Genomic DNA, 23264 nt, shown 5'->3' with positions numbered 1-23264 from the left:
GGCAAAATGTTCCTGTATCAAGGGAAGCTCTGTAGAAGATACACCAATCCGAAAACACATGAATTGGTTTGGCAGATTATTGTGCCTAAACAAGATGTGAAGATGGTCCTCGAAGCTTACCATAATGGTGCTGGTCACTTCGGTTGGAAAAAGTTAGAAGTACTTCTAAGAGAAAGATTTTATTGGGTCGGGATGAGAAAATCAATCGAACAGTGGTGCAGAAATTGTGGCCCGTGTAACCTCAGAAGAAACGATCAAAAGAACCAAAGAGCACCACTGCAGCCCATAATCACCAAACAACCACTTAAACTTGTAGCCATGGACCACGTGAAGTTGACACCAAGCCGGTCCGGCTATGTCTATGCCTTGACCATCGTGGACCATTATTCACGTCTCTTGGTAGTAGTACCCGTAAAAGATCTGACAGCAAAAACAGCAGCCAAAGCGTTCCAAACGTACTTTTGTAGACCCCATGGATATCCGGAACAGGTTCTCACCGACCAAGGTACAGCCTTTGAATCAGAGATCTTCAGAGAATTCTGTAATATGTATGGTTGCAAAAAGATCCGGACGACGGCCTATCATCCACAAACAAACGGCTTATGCGAGAAGATGAACCATATTGTAATAGACCTACTAAAGACTTTACCTGAGACAGAAAGGAATCAATGGCCAGAGAAATTGCCTGACTTGGTGGATCTGTATAATCATGTCCCGGTGAGCTCCACCAACTGCACCCCAGCTTACCTTATGCGTGCAAGACCCGGCCAATTACCAATCGATCTAGAAATGGGAATTCTGAAACCAGACGCAGAAGTTCAAGACTCCAATTGGGATATCATACGGCAAAAGCAGTATCGCCAAGTGCAAGAGAGTGTGGAAAGAAGCCTTCAGCAAACTAGAGAAAGACAAGAGCGAACTTTCAACCAGAATGCTCTAGCGACCCCATTAAGACCGGGTGACCAAGTGCTCAAGAGAAATCGTCGAACCAATAAACTGGACAATCAGTGGGAAGCCGTACCCTACACAGTTTTACCAACAAGAGTGGATAATCCTAAAATGTGTCTCATTAGCAAAAACGGAGGCTTAACATCTGTACTAGTGTCAAGAGACAATCTTAAATTATGTCCGAAAGCATTGAAAGAGCCAGACGTTGTCCAGCCAGAACCAGAAGTTATTCAACCCATACAGGTTCAACCAGTAAAGGAAAAAGAAGAGGAAGTGTATCACACCTGTATAGGAGACTTTCCCAAAACCCTACTAACATACCATGGTGCAGTAGTGGTTCCCATGGTGGCCTTTTACCCAACACCGAACCCAATACCAGAAGTCCCAAGACAGGAAGAGGCTGACCCCGTACTACAGGAGGTTCCAGGCCAGGAAGAACAGATTCCTGGTCAGAGTAATCCCATTCACGGTGGACTTGCCAACTCCATAGTCGTGGAATTATCTTTAGCAGAGCGGGCAGATACTACATCCGCAGTAGACAGTAGTACACCACATGAAGAGACACCGCTATTACGTAGATCACAGCGTAGTACCCAGGGTCAATTACCGGCCAGGTATGCAGATTACCAACTATAAAGCTCATAATGTGAATTGTATATATGTTATGCCGTATATAGTTAAACAGAAAATGTAGTATAGTCATTGTTATCAGTCTGCAACGTTTAAGCCCAGTGCCTACAGAGACTTGTCTGTATGAACTTATTGCATATTCTTGAACTTTTTATCAGCCCGGAGGCACTAAATCAAAGCTCCGGAAAGACTGCTTTTTGAACTTTGCTTTTTGCTCGTTTTGAACTTTCTTTAGACTTTATATTGATAACTCCGTTGGAAAAATGGAACTAAATTCCTGGACACTAAGTACAGTGCCGTTCCTAATACCTTCAAGGATAGAACTGTATTAATGGACGCTATTTGAAGTGACTTTTTACAGAACTCTATTTTTGTTTACTTGAGTGGTTTTTGTAACTTTTCATTTTTAAGACTCTGTACATATTAATTGTTATTTCAAAATGTTATTGTCCCACAGTCCCGGAGTACTGTTCTTAACTAAGGGGGAATGTGGCACCCCTAGGGGTATTTGCCACAAAAATAGTTACTGACAGTAAGTACAAATACTAAAATAGCAAGACTGCACTACCACCTCCGGCCAGAAGGGGGAGCTCCAGAGACTCCCCTTGATCCATTCTGGTCTGAGAGAAGAAATGGCAGTTGGGCCAAGGAGCTGAAAGTGAGAGGTCATACAGTTGAATATCTAACAGCCCTGTGACTGTTACCAGGCCTAAATCACCGGCCTGAGGAGAAGAGGGATAGGGAAAAAGGACATTGTGAGAACCGGGTAGCATTAATCACTACCCAGAACAGGCGCAAAGACGGATACCGGATCCGTGGCTGTATTCATTATATATAATACAGCAACCGGAAAAACGTGAGGTGATATCAGCTTCACTAGGGCCGGACGCAGCAACAGACACAGAGTTCAGCGGTACTCCCGGAGGGGGTAAACCGATAAAAGGACTCGGGTTGCCCGTCGAACCAGGACCCGGAGGGGACAGATTGGGCCGGCAGCCAGTTCACATACAGCAGCAGGGCCACACAGAAATTGCGCACAATAAGAGGCGAAGACCCCGGCAGGGTCAAAGTAACTCAGAGTTCCCATACAGACTCCGGTGACAGGACTGGTTGTAAATCCTTTTATGTTAAAGTAAACTGGTTAAACGTTTCAGTGCCTCAGTCTTTCATTTGGACAATAGCCATCTATCCAGGATCGAGATCGTCACCGCTGGGAGAACCTGCTGCTGATCAAGTAAGTGCCTGTCCCCTCATGATACCCCTTACACTGTGCATTGCCTGAGGCCACAGCACCGGGTCAAGCCACCCGTGACATCCCCCTCAAGAGACAGACTCCATTGGTCCGGTGCTGGGTATCCCGGTCTCCTGGGCGTCACAATAGCTTCCCGATAACCGTAATATTAATTGAAACAGCCTGCACCCTCCTCCGTAATCGTCGGTCAATTGTCCAGAAGATAGCGGGCAGCAGAGAGCCGTTAACTCCAAAGATAACAGCATGTGGATCTGCGCAACCTCCCTGGCTGCGATGTTTGACAAATTGTTGCATGAGTGGAATTTTGAGTGACCCCTCCGGAGTCCCCTCCTTGACAGGCAGGTATACATCTAATCTCATATATTCAGTGTCTGCACATGTCTTGGAGCACAGCGCACTGCTGTACTCTCTGCTACATAGATAAATGGAGGTGGGGAGAGAGACCGTCCTCACTTTGTAGAATTCTTGGATTGCATCGTTGACCACCACGGACTCAGCCTGCACACGTCCCACCAGGTACATGATGTACTTGTTGAAGTCATCCTCGTTCCGGATGAAGCACATGGCAATATCGTCGTCGGTGTCACTTTTCTTCAGTTCTTGGAAGAACCTTCTGTGAACGGAGCAGACGGTTATGGCTGGAGAGTGGGGAACACTCTGCTGCGCACTTTCCTCCATACAGACCTGGCATGGAAGTCCCCGATGTCGCTGATGTTTCTAAAGATGACTGTCTTCTGTGTGGCCACAGCCTCGGGAATGTCGCTGCAGCTCTCGGTGTAACTCAGGTGATGGGTCTGGAGGAACTGCAGGTCTCTGACGTACTCCTTCTCCGAGCTCAGCAGATCCTGGATGATGATACTGTGGAGAATGAGTTCATGTTAGAGCGCTGTGCCTCCAGAGCACACACTCCTCATACACATGTGCACGTGGCGGATATGTCCACGGATGTGATCACAGCAGGGAACTCAGACCGACATCCGGCAACATCTCCACGTCTACTGCTGGGAATAACCCATCATGTATCATATATGGAGCTCAGTCCCACCAATATCTGCCCAGAGCCACCACTGAGAGCCCACGGTGCAGCGCGAGGAGAGACGTCATCAGTGACATCACCTGTTAAACTAGTGACCTCATCAGTGACGTCACTGACACCAATGACGTCATCAGTGATGTACTCAGTGCACCGAGACCAGTGACGATGTCAGTGATGATAGAAAAAAAATGATGTCATCAGTGACGTCAACAGTGCACCAATCATACCAGTGATGATGTCAGCGAGTTGCCTGCCTGGGCCGTGGGGTACTCGGTACCGGGTCCGGTACTTAAGGGGATGTGTCACGGAAGCGACCCAGTCCGTGGCCCTGGGCGCCCATGTAAAAGGGATATTGATTAAAGTTTGTGTTCGTGACGCCATCTGTGGTATTCGATCAGTAGGGACCGACGCTGCTTAAAGGGGTCCTCTGGGGTGATGTTATGGCAGGTAGATGGTATACCTTTACACAGGTGAAGTAGGTCCCCAGGGTTCCAGATGTGTAGATGGCGATGGTGAATGGTGCAGTAAAGAACGAGGACACAGGTTAATACTGCTAATGACATCAGTAGTGACCCCAGATGACCCAGTGACATCACTAATATTGCTGATGACATCAGTAGTGACCTCAGATAACCCAGTGACATCACTAATATTGCTGATGACATCAGTAGTGACCCCAGATGACCCAGTGACATCACAAATATTGCTGATGACATCAGTAGTGACCCCAGATGACCCAGTGACATCACAAATATTGCTGATGACATCAGTAGTGACCCCAGATGACCCAGTGACATCAATTATATTGCTGATGACATCAGTAGTGACCCCAGATGACCCAGTGACATCACTAATATTGCTGACATCAGTAGTGACCCCAGATAACCCAGTGACATCACTAATATTGCTGATGACATCAGTAGTGACCCCAGATGACCCAGTGACATCACAAATATTGCTGATGACATCAGTAGTGACCCCAGATGACCCAGTGACATCACAAATATTGCTGATGACATCAGTAGTGACCCCAGATGACCCAGTGACATCAATTATATTGCTGATGACATTAGTGGCGACCCCAGATGACCCAGTGACATCACAAATATTGCTGATGACATCAGTAGTGACCCCAGATGACCCAGTGACATCACTAACATTGCTGATGACATCAGTAGTGACCCCAGATGACCCAGTGACATCACTAATATTGCTGATGACATCAGTAGTGACCCCAGATGACCCAGTGACATCACTAATATTGCTGGTGACATCAGTAGTGACCCCAGATAACCCAGTGACATCACTAGAATTGCTGATGACCTCAGTGATGTCATCAGGGTTGGATTTCTGTTACCTGAGCCTCTTCTTGTATTCTTCTTCAGATACGGACTCTCCTGGATATTCCACAACATCTCCTGCCCCCCACTCCGGTGACAACTGGAAAGAAAAAAAAAAGGGAATAACCAAACCTATAGGACTGGAGCGAGAACCATGGGGAGTCACTCTAACTGACTGATGCTGGGGGTCTGGCCTAACAGCAGAACCAGAGAACCCCGTAGTACACGGCCGCCATGTGCAGGGCCTTATATGGTCAGCTATAAAAGATTTCCTGATAAGCTGCACCCCATGGTGATCCAATACCATCCACGCTGTAGACACTTATCATCTGGTGACAGACTCCGCCCCTCCCCCACCACATACATGGTTATGTGACCCTCACCTTCAGCCGCTTGTCCAGGTAGGCGGGCGACACCCAACCCTGGCGGGAGGCACTGAACTTAGTGGGTTTAGTTCGGACAAGCCACTTGAGCGGATGTGCAGAGTCCAGGACCTCCACGTATTGCCCCTCCTTCAAGGTGACCGCCTCCTTATCACCCGTTATAGGGTTGTAATCCGCTGTCGCCATGTAGATGTCAAAGATCTGTGAACGCAGAAGTCACCAGGTCACATGGGTGGGAGGACCACGGGAAACGGTAAGGGGGAGTCCAGATATAGGGGGCGCTGAACCTCCTGGAGGTGTCCAGGTATAGGGGGTGTGACGCTAGTCACTTCTCATGGCCAAGCCATGAGTCAGAGTGGTCAGGGAGTCCAAGATCAGAAGACAGGAGGGTACGACAAACAGAAGGAAGAGACTAAAGAGTAGTCAGATAACGTTCCGAGGTCAGAAGCCAGGAAGGTACAACATAAACAGAAGGAAGAAACAAAAGTGTAGTCAAGTAGGATTCCAAGGTCAGAAGCCAGGAAGGTACAACATAAACAGAAGGAAGAGACAAAAGCGTAGTCAAGTAGCGTTCCGAGGTCAGAAGCCATGAGGGAACGTCATAAACAGAAGGAAGATACAAAAGCGTAGTCAGGTAACGTTCCGAGGTCAGAAGCCAGGAAGGTACAACATAAACAGAAGGAAGAAACAAAAGCGTAGTCAAGTAGGATTCCAAGGTCAGAAGCCAGGAGGGTACGTTATAAACAGAAGAAAAAGACAAAAGCGTAGTCAGGTAACGTTCCAAGGTCAGAAGCCAGGAGGGTACGTCATGAACAGAAGGAAGAGACAAAAGCATAAAAAAGTAACGTTCAGAGGTCAGAAGCCAAGAGGGTATGTCATGAACAGAAGGAAGAGACAAAAGCATAAAAAAGTAACGTTCAGAGGTCAGAAGCCAGGAGGGTACGTCATGAACAGAAGGAAGAGACAAAAGCATAAAAAAGTAACGTTCAGAGGTCAGAAGCCAGGAGTGTACGTCATAAACAGAAGGAAGAGACAAAAGCGTAGTCAGGTAACATTCCGAGGTCAGACACCAGGAGGGTAGGTCATGAACAGAAGGAAGAGACAAAAGCGTAGTCAAGTAGGATTCCAAGGTCAGAAGCCAGGAGGGTACGTGATAAACAGAAGGAAGAGACAAAAGCGTAATCAGGTAACGTTCCGAGGTTATAAGCCAGGAGGGTACGTCATAAACAGAAGGAAGAGACAAAAGCGTAGTCAGGTAACATTCCGAGGTTAGAAGCCAGGAGGGTACGTCATGAACAGAAGGAAGAGACAAAAGCGTAGTCAGGTAACGTTCCGAGGTTAGAAGCCAGGAGGGTATGTCATAAACAGAAGGAAGATACAAAAGCGTAGCCAGGTAACGTTCCGAGGTCAGAAGCCAGGAGGGTACGTCATAAACAGAAGGAAGATACAAAAGCGTAATCAGGTAACGTTCCGAGGTCAGAAGCCAGGAGGGAACATCATAAACAGAAGGAAGAGACAAAAGCGTAATCAGGTAACGTTCCGAGGTCAGAGTACCGGGAGGGTACGTCATAAACAGAAGGAAGATACAAAAGCGTAATCAGGTAACGTTCCGAGGTCAGAAGCCAGGAGGGTACGTCATAAACAGAAGGAAGATACAAAAGCATAGTCAGGTAACGTTCCGAGGTCAGAAGCCAGGAGGGAACATCATAAACAGAAGGAAGAGACAAAAGCGTAATCAGGTAACGTTCCGAGGTCAGAGTACCGGGAGGGTAATGGATCAGAGCTGAAGGGATTAAACAGGCGGGTAGTCAGAACGAAGTCCAAGGTCAGGCAAAAGATCGAGCAAATAGAATTCAAGACACAGAGAGCAGAGCACAAACCTCACAAGATGAATGTACATCTGGCAGTGGTCTGGGAAATTCAGCTCAGTTAAGAAGCATGGCCATTTAGTGGAATAATGAACACATGACACAGCCGATGCCTCACAGTCTCAGATTGGATAGTCGAGCTGTCAATCAACACATTGACAACTCAGCACGCCTCTGTACCATATTGGATGGCCAAGCTGTCAATCACAGTACTGACAGCTTCAGCACACCCCTGTACCAGATTGGATGGCCGAGCTGTTGATAATTGCATACCAGACACCCTGAGGGGTAGAACAGTGACAAGGGGCACTGATCCCCCTGGAGGTGTCCAGACATAGGGGGCACTGATCCCCCTGGAGGTGTCCAGACATAGGGGGCACTGATCCCCCTGGAGGTGTCCAGACATAGGGGGCACTGATCCCCCTGGAGGTGTCCAGACATAGGGGGCACTGATCCCCCTGGAGGTGTCCAGGTATAGGGGGGCACTGATCCGTCTGGAGGTGTCCAGGTATAGGGGGCACTGACTCCCTGGAGGTGTCCAGGTATAGGGGGCACTGACTCAACTGAAGGTGTCCAGGTATAGGGGCATTGACTCCCCCTGGAGGGGTCCTGATATAGCGGGCAATAATCCCCCTGGAAAAGTCCAGATATAGGGGGCACTGACTCCCGCAGAGGTGACCAGATATAGGGGGCACTGACTCCCCCAGAGGAGTTCAAATATAGGGGCAGCTGACTCCCCCCCCAGAGGGGTCCAGATATATGGGGCACTGACTCCCCAGAGATGTCCATGAATAGGGGGCACTGACTCCCCCTGGAGGGGTCCAGATATAGGGGCACTGATCCCCCTGGAGGTGTCCAGTTATAGGGGGCACTGACTCCCGTGGAAGTGTGCAGATTGTTGCAGAGTGCGTCTTCTTGCAGTCACCGCTGTACTTAGGAGAGCTTCAGTCAGCAAGATATCTTGAGTAAACAGTATTTACTTCATACTGGATAAACATGAGATACAATTCAGTGTCACACAGTCCGTGCACTGAAGACAACACATTCATGAAGAAAAGCAAAACCGAAAGTAAGAAAAAACAACCAACCACTGAGAGCTTCCCTCCCCACATTACAGCAAGTATATGACTTTACACACTATCGCCATCTACTGTCTGGTTAGTATAAAGTCCTCCTTTTACTTATAATAAGTCCCAATCTGTTGCATATGCCAACACCCTTTCTCAACAGTAAGGACTTATTCAATCAAACCCAACTTTTTTATTAGTCTCTGATGTTTATCAGCATTCAACGCCTTCGTGAAAATGTCTGCTGTCATTTCTTCAGTAGGACAGTACTCTAACTTCAAGACTCCTTGTTCCTGATGATCTCTCAAGAAATGATATTTCACATCAATATGCTTGGTTCTTGGATTGACTCTTTCCATCTGAGCAAGAACAAGACATCCTTGATTGTCCTTTTTCAGTTTTGTTGGTGCCAACTGTGGTTGTCCTAATTCTGTCAACAATTGTCTTAACCACAGTACTTCTTGACTCGCGTGTGCTGCGGCAACATATTCTGCTTCTGTTGAAGATAGTGTGTTTGACAACTGGAGCAAATGTCTCATCATAGTCTTCTCCAACAAGCAGTTTAGATATTTCTTCCCAAGAAGTAGGCTCATAGATTTTTCTTGTGCTTGTCTAGTATGAGAGACGTTTTGGTGGTTTTCCTTTGTTCTCTCTCATTGAACGTCTTGGTTCTGTGTCTGTTTGTAGTTGTGATTCTTCACTTTCAGTATTTTGTTCTTCATTAACTTCTACTTCTTTCTCATCAGATATTTCTTCAGTTGTGTCATTATTGGTTTTCTCATTTTTTGTTTCAACTGAAATCATAATATCTTCATTCAAATCTTCAATGAATGTCACACTGTTACTCACCGTAACTCTGTCTGTTTTGGGATCTAGGATTCTGTATCCTTTGCAATTTTCACTATATCCAACAAATATTCCTTCCATGGATCTGTTTTGAAGTTTGGAACGTTTTTCTGTTGGAATGAATATGAAAACTTTACATCCAATAACTTTTAAATGATTGACACTTGGTTTCATACCTTGCCACAGTTCATATGGAGTTTTCGTCAGTTTTCTGGAAAAAAGTCTGTTCTGTAGATAAGTAGCTGTCATTGCTGCCTAACCCCAATATTTCTCTGGTAGTTTGGAATCCGTCAGCATACATCTTATCATCTCTGTTAGAGTTCTGTTTTTCCTTTCTGCTACTCCATTTTGTTCAGGTGTGTATGGAACAGTTTTCTGGTGTTCTATCCCATTTTGTCTTAAGTAGTCTTCTATTCTGTGACTTGTAAATTCACCTCCATTATCACTTCTGATGACAATTGGCTTCCTTTGAAATTTGTTACTTGATCTTGTTACATTTTCTACAAGTTTATCAAAAACTTCACTTTTGTTGTTAATTAAGTATGTGACTGTGTATCTTGAGTAATCGTCTATAAAAGTCAACATGTATCTATTGCCTCCTGATGTAGTCACTTTCATGGGTCCACATACGTCAGTATGCACCAAATCAAGTGGTCTTTCGCTTTTCATCTCACTTTCTTTTGGAATAGATATCCTTGTGGCTTTGGATTTTATACAACAATCACATCGTATGGTAATTGAGCAATCTGATATCTTTAAATCTTTTGTCAATTCTTTTCTCTGTAGTTCCCTTATAGTGTCAGGGTGTCTATGTCCTAGACGTCTATGCCACATGTGAATACAGTTTTTGTGATCATGTGTACATGCCTTCATCTGTTCCTTTGGTGTGTCAAAATGATATAATTGTTCATCTGCCTTGACTTTGGTTATCACCTTGTTTCCTGCAATAATTGCACACTCATTGTCTTTGAATTTCACTGTAAGTCCTTTTGCTGTTAAACGTTTCACAGATAATAATCCGCCTTCCAATTTTGGAACATACAACACATCTTGTACAAGTATCTTTGAATCTTGCCCGAACTTGTTTGAACAATTTAGCATACCTTGTCCGATACCTTCTGCGGTTATTTTGCTTCCATCTGCGAGATAAATGGCTTCTTTCTTATCTAAATCAAGATCAGTAAAGAAATTCTTGTCACTTGTCATATGACTCGTTGCTCCTGAATCAATAAACTAACCAAGTGATGATTTCTTGTCTGTTACTTTAAATGTGCCATTCCAATTATTCTCACATGAATTGGAAATTGTGTTTTTTACTTTCTCTGTATGCTTTTTATGTTGTAATTTTTGTTGTTCTGCTTTCCATATGGTACAGTCTTTCTTTAAATGACCTTTTTTCTTACATCTGAAGCATTCTCTTGTCTCTTTATTATAGGGTTTTTGGAATTCTGTAGCTTTAAGAGCGTTTTCACTGTCCTTTTCAGTAGAAGAATCATTTCTTTGTTCTTTTCTTCTCTGATATTCATCTATTAGCCTTGTTTTCACAAAATCTAATGTAATGTCAGTTTCTGGTCTCGTCTCAAGGGCATTTATCAAGGCTGTATACGAATCTGGTAAACTGCACAACAATATAGCTGCTACATGACTTTCTTTAATATCTTCACCAATAGATCTTAGCTGTGATATCACTTCCATCATTGAGAATATGTGCTTCTGCATATCGTCATTTGCACTCAATCTCATACTGTACAGCTTTCTTAATAAAAACAACTTGTGATTCAAGCTAGGTCTTTCATACAGTTTTCTTAATGCTTCCCACATTCCCTTAGCTGTTTCTTCAGATCTTATATGTATTAATTGAGCATCATCCACTAATAAGCTAATGGTGGCTCTCGCTTGCATATCCTTCTTATCCCATGTCTGATTATCTTGATCTGGTCTTGCTGTAACAATTACTTCCCATAGATCATCCTTAGATAACAACATCTCTACTTTGAATTTCCATAACTGATAATTTTCACTATTCAGTTTAGCTACTGTAAATTTCAGTTCTGTGTTACTCATCATCTTTATATAGTCTTACTTGTTTAGAGAGTTGTACTGAAGATATTCTCCTGTATGTCCTGTGAATTCTCTGCAATTATATCCAGCTCCTGGGATGCTGAATTCCTCTGTCACTCTGTATCTGGATTTAGTTCCTTCTGTTTACAGAGCTTATCTGTGTGCTCCGTTATCTGGGCTATAAACCAGGATCCTTCTGTTATGAAAGGCAATTCAGTGATCTGACAATAACCCAAAATAATAGAACGAGCTCTGAGACGTGGGAACTCTGCAGACCGCAATCCCTGATCCTCTCCAAACACAACTAGAGGCAGCCGTGGATTGCGCCTAACGCTACCTATGCAACTCGGCACAGCCTGAGAAACTAACTAGCCTGAAGATAGAAAAAATAAGCCTACCTTGCCTCAGAGAAATACCCCAAAGGAAAAGGCAGCCCCCCACATATAATGACTGTGAGTAAGATGAAAAGACAAACGTAGGGATGAAATAGATTCAGCAAAGTGAGGCCCGATATTCTAGACAGAACGAGGATAGGAAAGATAACTTTGTGGTCTACACAAAACCCTAAAGAAAACCACGCAAAGGGGCAAAAAGACCCTCCATACCGAACTAACGGCACGGAGGTACACCCTTTGCGTCCCAGAGCTTCCAGCAAAACAAATAGACAAGCTGGACAGAAAAAATAGCAACAAATAGCAAAGAAGCACTTAGCTATGCAGAGCAGCAGGCCACAGGAATGATCCAGAGAAACACAAGTCCAACACTGGAACATTGACAGGAAGCATGAATCAAAGCATTAGGTGGGGTTAAGTAGAGAAGCACCTAACGACCTCACCAGATCACCTGAGGGAGGAAACTCAGAAGCAGCAGTACCAGTTTCCTCCACAAACGGAAGCTCCCAGAGAGAATCAGCCGAAGTACCACTTGTGACCACAGGAGGGAGCTCTGCCACAGAATTCACAACAGTACCCCCCCCTTGAGGAGGGGTCACCGAACCCTCACCAGAGCCCCCAGGCCGACCAGGATGAGCCACATGAAAGGCACGAACAAGATCGGGAGCATGGACATCAGAGGCAAAAACCCAGGAATTATCCTCCTGAGCATAACCCTTCCATTTAACCAGATACTGGAGTTTCCGTCTAGAAACACGAGAATCCAAAATCTTCTCCACAATATACTCCAATTCCCCCTCCACCAAAATCGGGGCAGGAGGGTCAACAGATGGAACCATAGGTGCCACGTATCTCCGCAACAATGACCTATGGAAGACGTTATGTATGAAAAAAGAATCTGGGAGGGTCAGACGAAAAGACACAGGATTAATAACCTCAGAAATCCTATAAGGACCAATGAAACGAGGTTTAAACTTCGGAGAGGAAACCTTCATAGGAATATGACGAGAAGATAACCAAACCAGATCCCCAACACGAAGTCGGGGACCCACACGGCGTCTGCGATTAGCGAAACGTTGAGCCTTCTCCTGGGACAAGGTCAAATTGTCCACTACATGAGTCCAAATCTGCTGCAACCTATCCACCACAGTATCCACACCAGGACAGTCCGAAGACTCAACCTGTCCTGAAGAGAAACGAGGATGGAACCCAGAATTGCAGAAAAATGGCGAAACCAAGGTAGCCGAGCTGGCCCGATTATTAAGGGCGAACTCAGCCAAAGGCAAAAAGGACACCCAGTCATCCTGATCGGCAGAAACAAAGCATCTCAGATAGGTTTCCAAGGTCTGATTGGTTCGTTCGGTCTGGCCATTAGTCTGAGGATGAAAAGCCGAGGAAAAAGACAAGTCAATGCCCATCCTACCACAAAAGGCTCGCCAAAACCTCGAAACAAACTGGGAACCTCTGTCAGAAACGATATTCTCTGGAATGCCATGCAAACGAACCACATGCTGGAAGAACAATGGCACCAAATCAGAGGAGGAAGGCAACTTGGACAAGGGTACCAGATGGACCATCTTAGAAAAGCGATCACAGACCACCCAAATGACTGACATCTTTTGAGAGACGGGAAGATCTGAAATAAAATCCATAGAGATATGTGTCCAAGGTCTCTTCGGGACCGGCAAGGGCAAAAGCAACCCACTGGCACGAGAACAGCAGGGCTTAGCCCGAGCACAAATCCCACAGGACTGCACAAAAGAACGCACATCCCGCGACAGAGACGGCCACCAAAAGGATCTAGCCACTAACTCTCTGGTACCAAAGATTCCAGGATGACCAGCCAACACCGAACAATGAACCTCAGAGATCACTTTATTTGTCCACCTATCCGGGACAAACAGTTTCTCCGCTGGACAACGATCAGGTTTATTAGCCTGAAATTTTTGCAGCACCCGCCGCAAATCAGGGGAGATGGCAGACACAATTACTCCTTCCTTGAGGATACCCGCCGGCTCAGATAAACCCGGAGAGTCGGGCACAAAACTCCTAGACAAAGCATCCGCCTTCACATTTTTAGAGCCCGGAAGGTACGAAATCACAAAGTCAAAACGGGCGAAAAACAGCGACCAACGAGCCTGTCTAGGATTCAAACGCTTAGCAGACTCGAGATAAGTCAGGTTCTTATGATCAGTCAATACCACCACGCGATGCTTAGCTCCTTCAAGCCAATGACGCCACTCCTCGAATGCCCACTTCATGGCCAGCAACTCTCGGTTGCCCACATCATAATTCCGCTCAGCAGGCGAAAACTTCCTGGAAAAAAAAGCGCACGGTTTCATCACTGAACAATCAGAACCTCTCTGCGACAAAACAGCCCCCGCTCCAATCTCAGAAGCATCAACCTCGACCTGGAACGGAAGAGAAACATCAGGTTGACACAACACAGGGGCAGAAGAAAAACGACGCTTCAACTCTTGAAAAGCTTCCACAGCAGCAGAAGACCAATTGACCAAATCAGCACCCTTCTTGGTCAAATCGGTCAATGGTTTGGCAATACTAGAAAAATTGCAGATGAAGCGACGATAAAAATTAGCAAAGCCCAGGAACTTTTGCAGACTTTTCAGAGATGTCGGCTGAGTCCAATCATGGATGGCTTGGACCTTAACAGGATCCATCTCGATAGTAGAAGGGGAAAAGATGAACCCCAAAAATGAAACCTTCTGCACACCAAAGAGACACTTTGATCCCTTCACAAACAAAGAGTTAGCACGCAGGACCTGAAAAACCGTTCTGACCTGTTTCACATGAGACTCCCAATCATCCGAGAAGATCAAAATGTCATCCAAGTACACAATCAGGAATTTATCCAGGTACTCTCGGAAGATGTCATGCATAAAGGACTGAAACACTGATGGAGCATTGGCAAGTCCGAATGGCATCACTAGATACTCAAAATGACCCTCGGGCGTATTAAATGCAGTTTTCCATTCATCGCCTCGCCTGATTCGCACCAGATTATACGCACCACGAAGATCTATCTTGGTGAACCAACTAGCCCCCTTAATCCGAGCAAACAAATCAGATAACAAAGGCAAGGGGTACTGAAATTTAACAGTGATCTTATTAAGAAGGCGATAATCTATACAAGGTCTCAGCGAACCATCCTTCTTGGCTACAAAAAAGAACCCTGCTCCTAATGGCGACGATGACGGGCGAATATGCCCCTTCTCCAGGGATTCCTTCACATAACTGCGCATAGCGGTGTGCTCAGGCACGGATAAATTAAACAGTCGACCTTTTGGGAATTTAGCACCAGGAATAAAATTGATAGCACAATCACAATCCCTATGCAGAGGTAGGGCATCGGACTTGGGCTCATCAAATACATCCCGGTAATCAGACAAGAACTCTGGAACCTCAGAAGGGGTGGATGACGAAATTGACAAAAATGGAACATCACCATGTACCCCCTGACAACCCCAGCTGGACACCGACATGGAATTCCAATCCAACACTGGATTATGGGTTTGTAGCCATGGCAACCCCAACACGACCACATCATGCAGATTATGCAACACCAGAAAGCGAATATCCTCCTGATGTGCAGGAGCCATGCACATGGTCAGCTGGGTCCAGTATTGAGGCTTATTCTTGGCCAAAGGCGTAGCATCAATACCTCTCAATGGAATAGGACACTGCAAGGGCTCCAAGAAAAACCCACAACGCTTAGCATATTCCAAGTCCATCAAATTCAGTGCAGCGCCTGAATCCACAAATGCCATGACAGAATATGATGACAAAGAGCAGATCAAGGTAACGGACAGAAGAAATTTTGACTGTACCGTACCAATGGTGGCAGACCTAGCGAACCGCTTAGTGCGCTTAGGACAATCAGAGATAGCATGAGTGGAATCACCACAGTAGAAACACAGCCCATTCAGACGTCTGTGTTCTTGCCGTTCAACTCTGGTCAAAGTCCTATCGCACTGCATAGGCTCAGGTTTAAGCTCAGGTAATACCGCCAAATGGTGCACAGATTTACGCTCACGCAAGCGTCGACCGATCTGAATAGCCAAAGACATAGACTCATTCAAACCAGCAGGCATAGGAAATTCCACCATGACATCCTTAAGGGCTTCAGAGAGACCCTTTCTGAACATAGCTGCCAGCGCAGATTCATTCCATTGAGTGAGCACTGACCATTTTCTAAATTTCTGGCAATATACTTCTATCTCATCCTGACCCTGACAAAGAGCCAGCAAATTCTTTTCTGCCTGATCCACTGAATTAGGCTCATCGTACAGCAATCCGAGCGCCAGGAAAAATGCATTGATATTACTCAATGCAGGATCTCCTGGCGCAAGAGAAAATGCCCAGTCCTGAGGGTCGCCGCGCAAAAAAGAAATAATAATCAAAACCTGTTGAACTGGATCACCAGAGGAACGAGGTTTCAAGGCCAGAAATAACTTACAATTATTTTTGAAACTCAGAAACTTAGTTCTATCCCCAAAAAAACAAATCAGGAATAGGAATTCTTGGTTCTAACATAGATTTCTGATCAATAGTGTCTTGAATCTTTTGTACTCTGGCCGAGAGCTGATCCACAAATGAAGACAGACTTCTAATGTCCATCGCTACACCTGTGTACTGAACCACCCAAATGTCTAGGGGAAAAAAAAGACAAAACACAAAGCCAAGAAAAAAAAATGGTCTCAGAACTTCTTTTTTCCCTCTATTGAGAATCATTAGTACTTTAGGCTTCCTGTACTGTTATGAAAGGCAATTCAGTATCACAATGGACATGGAGGTCAGAGCACATACAGTGATCTGACAATAACCCAAAATCATAGAACGAGCTCTGAGACGTGGGAACTCTGCAGACCGCAATCCCTGATCCTCTCCAAACACAAATAGAGGCAGCCGTGGATTGCGCCTAACGCTACCTATGCAACTCGGCACAGCCTGAGAAACTAACTAGCCTGAAGATAGAAAAAATAAGCCTACCTTGCCTCAGAGAAATACCCCAAAGGAAAAGGCAGCCCCCCACATATAATGACTGTGAGTAAGATGAAAAGACAAACGTAGGGATGAAATAGATTCAGCAAAGTGAGGCCCGATATTCTAGACAGAACGAGGATAGGAAAGATAACTTTGCGGTCTACACAAAACCCTAAAGAAAACCACGCAAAGGGGCAAAAAGACCCTCCGTACCGAACTAACAGCACGGAGGTACACCCTTTGCGTTCCAGAGCTTCCAGCAAAACAAATAGACAAGCTGGACAGAAAAAATAGCAACAAATAGCAAAGAAGCACTTAGCTATGCAGAGCAGCAGGCCACAGGAATGATCCAGAGAAACACAAGTCCAACACTGGAACATTGACAGGAAGCATGAATCAAAGCATTAGGTGGGGTTAAGTAGAGAAGCACCTAACGACCTCACCAGATCACCTGAGGGAGGAAACTCAGAAGCAGCAGTACCAGTTTCCTCCACAAACGGAAGCTCCCAGAGAGAATCAGCCGAAGTACCACTTGTGACCACAGGAGGGAGCTCTGCCACAGAATTCACAACACCTTCTGCCTGAGCTTGTAGTGCAGACCTGTAGTGTCTGGGGTTATCTGGGGTTATCTGGGGTGCCTGGGGTTATCTGGGGTGCCTGGGCTCATAACCTGTTGCAGAGTGCGTCTTCTTGCAGTCACCCCTGTACTTAGGAGAGCTTCAATCAGCAAGATATCTTGAGTAAACAGTATTTACTTCATACTGGATAAACATGAGATACAATTCAGTGTCACACAGTCCGTGCACTGAAGACAACACATTCATGAAGAAAAGCAAAACCGAAAGTAAGAAAAAACAACCAACCACTGAGAGCTTCCCTCCCCACATTACAGCAAGTATATGACTTTACACACTATCGCCATCTGCTGTCTGGTTAGTATAAAGTCCTCCTTTTACTTATAATAAGTCCCAATCTGTTGCATATGCCAACACAGATATAGGGGGCACTGACTCCCGTGGAAGTGTGCAGATATAGGGGGCACTGACTTCCCCGGAGGTGACCAGATACAGGGGGCACTGACTCCCCCAGAGGTATCCAGATATAGGGGGCATTGATTTCCCCAGGGTTGTCCAGACATCGGGAGCACCAACCCCTCACCAGAGGAGTCCAGATATAGAGGGCACTGACCCCTCCCTAGAGGAGTCCAGATAAAGGGGGCACTGACACCTCCCCCAGAGGAGTCCATATATAGGAGACATTAACCCCTCAAATGTGTGCAGATATAAGGCACACTGACTCTCCCAGAGGAGTCTAGATATAGGGGCAACTGACTCCCTCGTAGGTGTCCAGATGTAAAGGGCAGTGACCCACCCCCAGGGTGTCAATATATAGGGGGCACTGACTCTCCCCAGCTCTCACCTCTCCCCTGGAGTCTCCATCCTCGGACTCAGAAGAGGACTCCACAGCGATGGAGGATGGCCGGGACCTGCCGTGTCGCGGGGAGGCAGATGGCGTCTTGGTCTCATCATCACTATCCATCCCGGGCATCCCAGGCACACGAAGCGAAACTGACAGGAAACAGAGAGCAGAACCCTGAGGAACGGTCTCCAAACTTCCAGGATATGAGCGAGGCCGACCCCATCCTGGGCCGATTCACGGCTGGTCTGCAGCCCCTCTGGCACCCATTGTAGTCTGCGGGGTTCTGGACATATTCATGGTTGGGGCCACCATCTAGGGACCCCAGAACAGCAGACTGCACAGGGGCAGACAGCCATGCAGCTGCCCCTCGGACACCCACTATTGATCTTTACCTTGGCTAATTTTCGCAGAGACCATTTCTGTGATTTGTGATGTTAGTTTCTGGAAAAACTCCTCTGTCCCAACGTCCATTAATGAAATCTGCGGCTTCTGCGCTGTCCTGGATTCGCCTGTGGGATCAGCACAAAGAGTTAATCCAAACATCAAACGGGAGATGGGAAACATGGCGGGCGTAGGCGTCACTGGGCCCTGGAGCCCACCGCCATTACCGGACACTCACCGTCAGCCTCCGGTAGCTGCTCCGAGACCCCGATCACCCTGCAAAACAATGAGAGTCAATGACTAGGGGGAGCGCCCAGAGATGGGGGGTCAACGCTGCACCATGGGGAGGGGGACCACACTCCCGCAGGTAGGGGGCAACACTGCACCATGGGGAAGGAGAAGCGGTGCCCAGAGATAGGGGGAAACGCTGCACCACAGGGAGGGAGAGGAGAGAGGAGCAGCACCCGGAGATAGGGGGCAACACTGCGCCACGAGGCGGGGGAACACGCTCCTGCAGGTAGGGGGCACCACTGCACCATGGGGAAGGAGAAGCGGTGCCCAGAGATAGGGGGAAACGCTGCACCACAGGGAGGGAGAGGAGAGAGGAGCGGCACCCGGAGATAGGGGGCAACACTGTGGCACGAGGAGGGGGAGCACGCTCCCGCAGGTAGGGGGCACCACTGAAGCGGTGCCCAGAGATAGGGGGAAACGCTGCACCACAGGGAGGGAGAGGAGAGAGGAGCGGCACCCGGAGATAGGGGACAACGCTGCACCACGGGGAGGGGGAACACGCTCCCACAGGTAGGGGGCAACACTGCACCATGGGGCAGGAGAAGCGGTGCCCAGAGATAGGGGGGAACGCTGCGCCACAGGGAGGGAGAGAGGAGCGGTACCCGGAGATAGGGGGCAACACTGCGCCACGAGGAGGGAGAACACGCTTCCGCAGGTAGGGGGCACCACTGCACCATGGGGAAGGAGAAGCAGTGCCCAGAGATAAGGGGAAACGCTGCACCACAGGGAGGGAGAGGAGAGAGGGCCAGTACCCAGAGATAGGGGGCAATGCTGCACCACGGGGAGGGGGACCACGCTCCCGCAGGTAGGGGGCAACACTGCACCATGGGGAAGGAGAAGCGGTGCCCAGAGATAGGGGGAAACGCTGCACCACAGGGAGGGAGAGGAGAGAGGGCCAGTACCCAGAGATAGGGGGCAATGCTGCACCACGGGGAGGGGGACCACGCTCCCGCACGTAGGGGGCAACACTGCACCATGGGGAAGGGGAAGCGGTGCCCAGAGATAGGGGGAAACGCTGCACCACAGGGAGGGAGGACAGAAAGGAGCGGTGCCCGGAGATAGGGGGCAACACTGCACCACAGGGAGGGAGGAGGGGTGCCCTGCACAGGCTGAACACTGGGACCACTCCTCAGTCCCCACGATATCTGCGCAATAAAAAAAGAGAAGAGTACAATACGAGATTATAACCTGATTGGGAACGGTGACAATAATGGTGTTTGTGTTGGTCAGAGACCCCCGGATGATCCTCATTGTCAGGTGCTTTGCTAATGCGGTAGATAATTATGTATTCGGCCCCCACAGAAGACCCCGAACCACAGTGCTGGATGATGTGAGGTCCAGTAATACACAGCAGTGTGATGGAGAGTCCAGTACTACAGAAAATGGGGGGCCAGGACTACAGAACAGGATGATTGGGGAACTCTGTGCTACAGAGCCTTGCAATGGAAGTCTGTTACTACAGAGCAGCATGATTAGGGGGTCCGGTACTACAAAGCCGTGTGATGGGGGTGCACTCACGTTGGCACAGATGACCTCAATACATCCTTCACTATCTTGTCCGCTTCTGCCAGGATTTGCGCATCTTTCTCTGTAACAAAAGAATGAAATTCATCCACTAGTCCCCCACCAGTGACTGGCACCTTCCCCTCCCCCCAGTGACTGGCACCTTCCCCTCTCCCCACTGACTGGCACCTCCCCCTCCCCCAGTGATTTGCATCTCCATCTCCCCCCAGTGGCTGGAACTTTCCCCTCCTCCAGTGACTGGCACCTTCCATTTCCCCCTAGTGACTGGCACCTTCCCCTTCCCCCAGTGACTAGCACCTTCCCCACCTCCTGGTGATTGGCACCTTCCTCTTCCCCCTAGTGATTGGCACCTTCCCCTCCCCCTGGTGACTGGCACCTTCCTCTTCCCCCAGTGACTGGCACCTTCCCTTTCCCCAGTGACTGGCACCTTCCTCTTCCCCCAGTGACTGGCACCTTCTTCCCCCAGTGACTGGCACCTCCCCCTCCCCCCAGTGGCTGGAACTTTCCCATCCTCCAGTGACTGGCACCTTCCACTTCCCCCTAGTGACTGGCACCTTCCCCCTCCCCCTAGTGACTGGAACCTTCCCCCTCCCCCAGTAACTGGCACCTTCCCCTTCCCCAAGTGACTGGCACCTTCCCCACCTCCTGGTGACTGGCACCTTCCTCTTCCCCCTAGTGACTGGCACCTTCCCCTCCCCCTGGTGACTGGCACCTTCCTCTTCCCCCAGTGACTAGCACCTTCCCCACCTCCTGGTGACTGGCACCTTCCTCTTCCCCCTAGTGACTGGCACCTTCCCCTCCCCCTGGTGACTGGCACCTTCCTCTTCCCCCAGTGACTGGCACCTTCCCCACCTCCTGGTGACTGGCACCTTCCCCTCCCCCTGGTGACTGGCATCTTCCCCTCCCCCTGGTGACTGGCACCTTCCTCTTCCCCCAGTGACTGGCACCTTTCCCTACCCCATTCCCCTAGTGACTGGCATCTTCCCCACCTCCTGGCGACTGGCACCTTCCACTTCAACCTAGTGACTGGCACCTTCCCCCTCCCCCTAGTGACTGGCACCTTCCCCCTGCCCCAGTGACTGGCACCTTCCCCTTTCCCCAGTGACTGGTATCTTCCCCACCTCCTGGTGACTGGCACCTTCCTCTTCCCCCTAGTGACTGGCACCTTTCCCTTCCCCTGGTGACTGGCACCTTCCCCTTCCCCCAGTGACTGGTACCTTCCCCACCTCCTGGTGACAGGCACCTTCTTCTTCCCCCTAGTGACTGGCACCTTCCCCTTCCCCCAGTGACTGATACCTTTCCCTCCCCCTGGTGACTGGCACCTTCCTCTTCCCCCAGTGACTGGCACCTTTCCCTACCCCATTCCCCCTAGTGACTGGCACCTTCCCCACCTCCTGGTGACTGGCACCTTCCAATTCCCCCTAGTGACTGGCACCTTCCCCCTCCCCCTATTGACTGGCACCTTCCCCCTCCCCCAGTGACCGACACCTTCCCCTTCCCCCAGTGACTGGTACCTTCCCCACCTTCTGGTGACAGGCACCTTCCTCTTCCCCCTAGTGACTGGCACCTTCCCCTTCCCCCAGTGACTGGTACCTTCCCCACATCCTGGTGACTGACACCTTCCTCTTCCCCCAGTGACTGGCACCTTTCCCTACCCCATTCCCCTTAGTGACTGGCACCTTCACCACCTCCTGGTGACTGGCACCTTCCTCTTCCCCCTAGTGACTGGCACCTTCCCCCTCCCCCTATTGACTGGCACCTTCCCCCTCCCCCAGTGACCGACACCTTCCCCTTCCCCCAGTGACTGGTACCTTCCCCACCTTCTGGTGACAGGCACCTTCCTCTTCCCCCTAGTGACTGGCACCTTCCCCTTCCCCCAGTGACTGGTACCTTCCCCACATCCTGGTGACTGACACCTTCCTCTTCCCCCAGTGACTGGCACCTTTCCCTACCCCATTCCCCTTAGTGACTGGCACCTTCACCACCTCCTGGTGACTGGCACCTTCCTCTTCCCCCTAGTGACTGGCACCTTCCCCTTCCCCCAATGATTGGCACCTTCCCCACCTCCTGGTGACTGACACCTTCCTCTTCACCCAGTGACTGGCACCTTTCCCTACCCCATTCCCCCAGTGACTGGCACCTTCCCCACCTCCTGGTGACTGGCACCTTCCTCTTCCCCCTAGTGACTGGCACCTTCCCCTCCCCCTGGTGACTGGCACCTTCCTCTTCCCCCAGTGACTAGCACCTTCCCCACCTCCTGGTGACTGGCACCTTCCTCTTCCCCCTAGTGACTGGCACCTTCCCCTCCCCCTGGTGACTGGCACCTTCCTCTTCCCCCTAGTGACTGGCACCTTCCCCACCTCCTGGTGACTGGCACCTTCCAATTCCCCCTAGTGACTGGCACCTTCCTCTTCCCCCTAGTGACTTAGAGTTAGGGTTAGTGTTACACCCAAGTGATATGCACCTTCCCGTCCCCCCAGTGGCTGGAACTTTCCCCTCCTCCAGTGACTTGCCCCTCCCCCCAGTGCTGGCACCTTCCCCTTGCACATTTACCCTCTAGGACCTGGACACTGGCACTGCAGATGGACTGCCCCACTTTATTGGTGGCGATGCAGGTGTAGGTCCCAGAGAACTCGGTGCCCACGTCCAGGAGGATGAGGCTGTGGTGAAGATTGGAGCTGGCCATCTTGTAACCCGGAGTCTCCGGCTTAATCCAGAGAACGTCCTCCGGGGATTCTTCCTTCAACCAAGTGATCGATGGAGTCGGGGACCCTGAATACACAAACCACATTATGACATCCTCCAGTCACCTCCAGAGCTGCAGT

The 23264-nt window shown here is 48.8% G+C and overlaps 1 protein-coding gene across 1 annotated transcript in view; it reads right to left on the bottom strand.

Moving 5' to 3' along the window:
* OBSCN (obscurin, cytoskeletal calmodulin and titin-interacting RhoGEF) overlaps positions 1-23264 on the bottom strand; it is a 655700-nt gene that overhangs the window by 249248 nt on the left and 383188 nt on the right. Inside the window, exons 71-79 of the mRNA XM_069730488.1 lie at positions 22993-23211; positions 20434-20503; positions 18863-18900; positions 18636-18752; positions 18244-18392; positions 5590-5790; positions 5224-5306; positions 3515-3688; positions 3284-3443 (exon numbers count right to left, since the gene is read on the bottom strand). Of these exons, the coding sequence (XP_069586589.1) occupies positions 3284-3443; positions 3515-3688; positions 5224-5306; positions 5590-5790; positions 18244-18392; positions 18636-18752; positions 18863-18900; positions 20434-20503; positions 22993-23211 (1211 nt within the window). The remainder of the gene's footprint in view (positions 1-3283; positions 3444-3514; positions 3689-5223; positions 5307-5589; positions 5791-18243; positions 18393-18635; positions 18753-18862; positions 18901-20433; positions 20504-22992; positions 23212-23264) is intronic.

The sequence above is a fragment of the Ranitomeya imitator genome, chromosome 6 (assembly GCF_032444005.1).
Source record: "Ranitomeya imitator isolate aRanImi1 chromosome 6, aRanImi1.pri, whole genome shotgun sequence".
Classification (NCBI taxonomy): Eukaryota; Metazoa; Chordata; class Amphibia; order Anura; family Dendrobatidae; genus Ranitomeya; species Ranitomeya imitator.
Note: the sequence above shows the minus strand (reverse complement) of the source record. Positions and strands in the feature narration are given on the sequence as shown.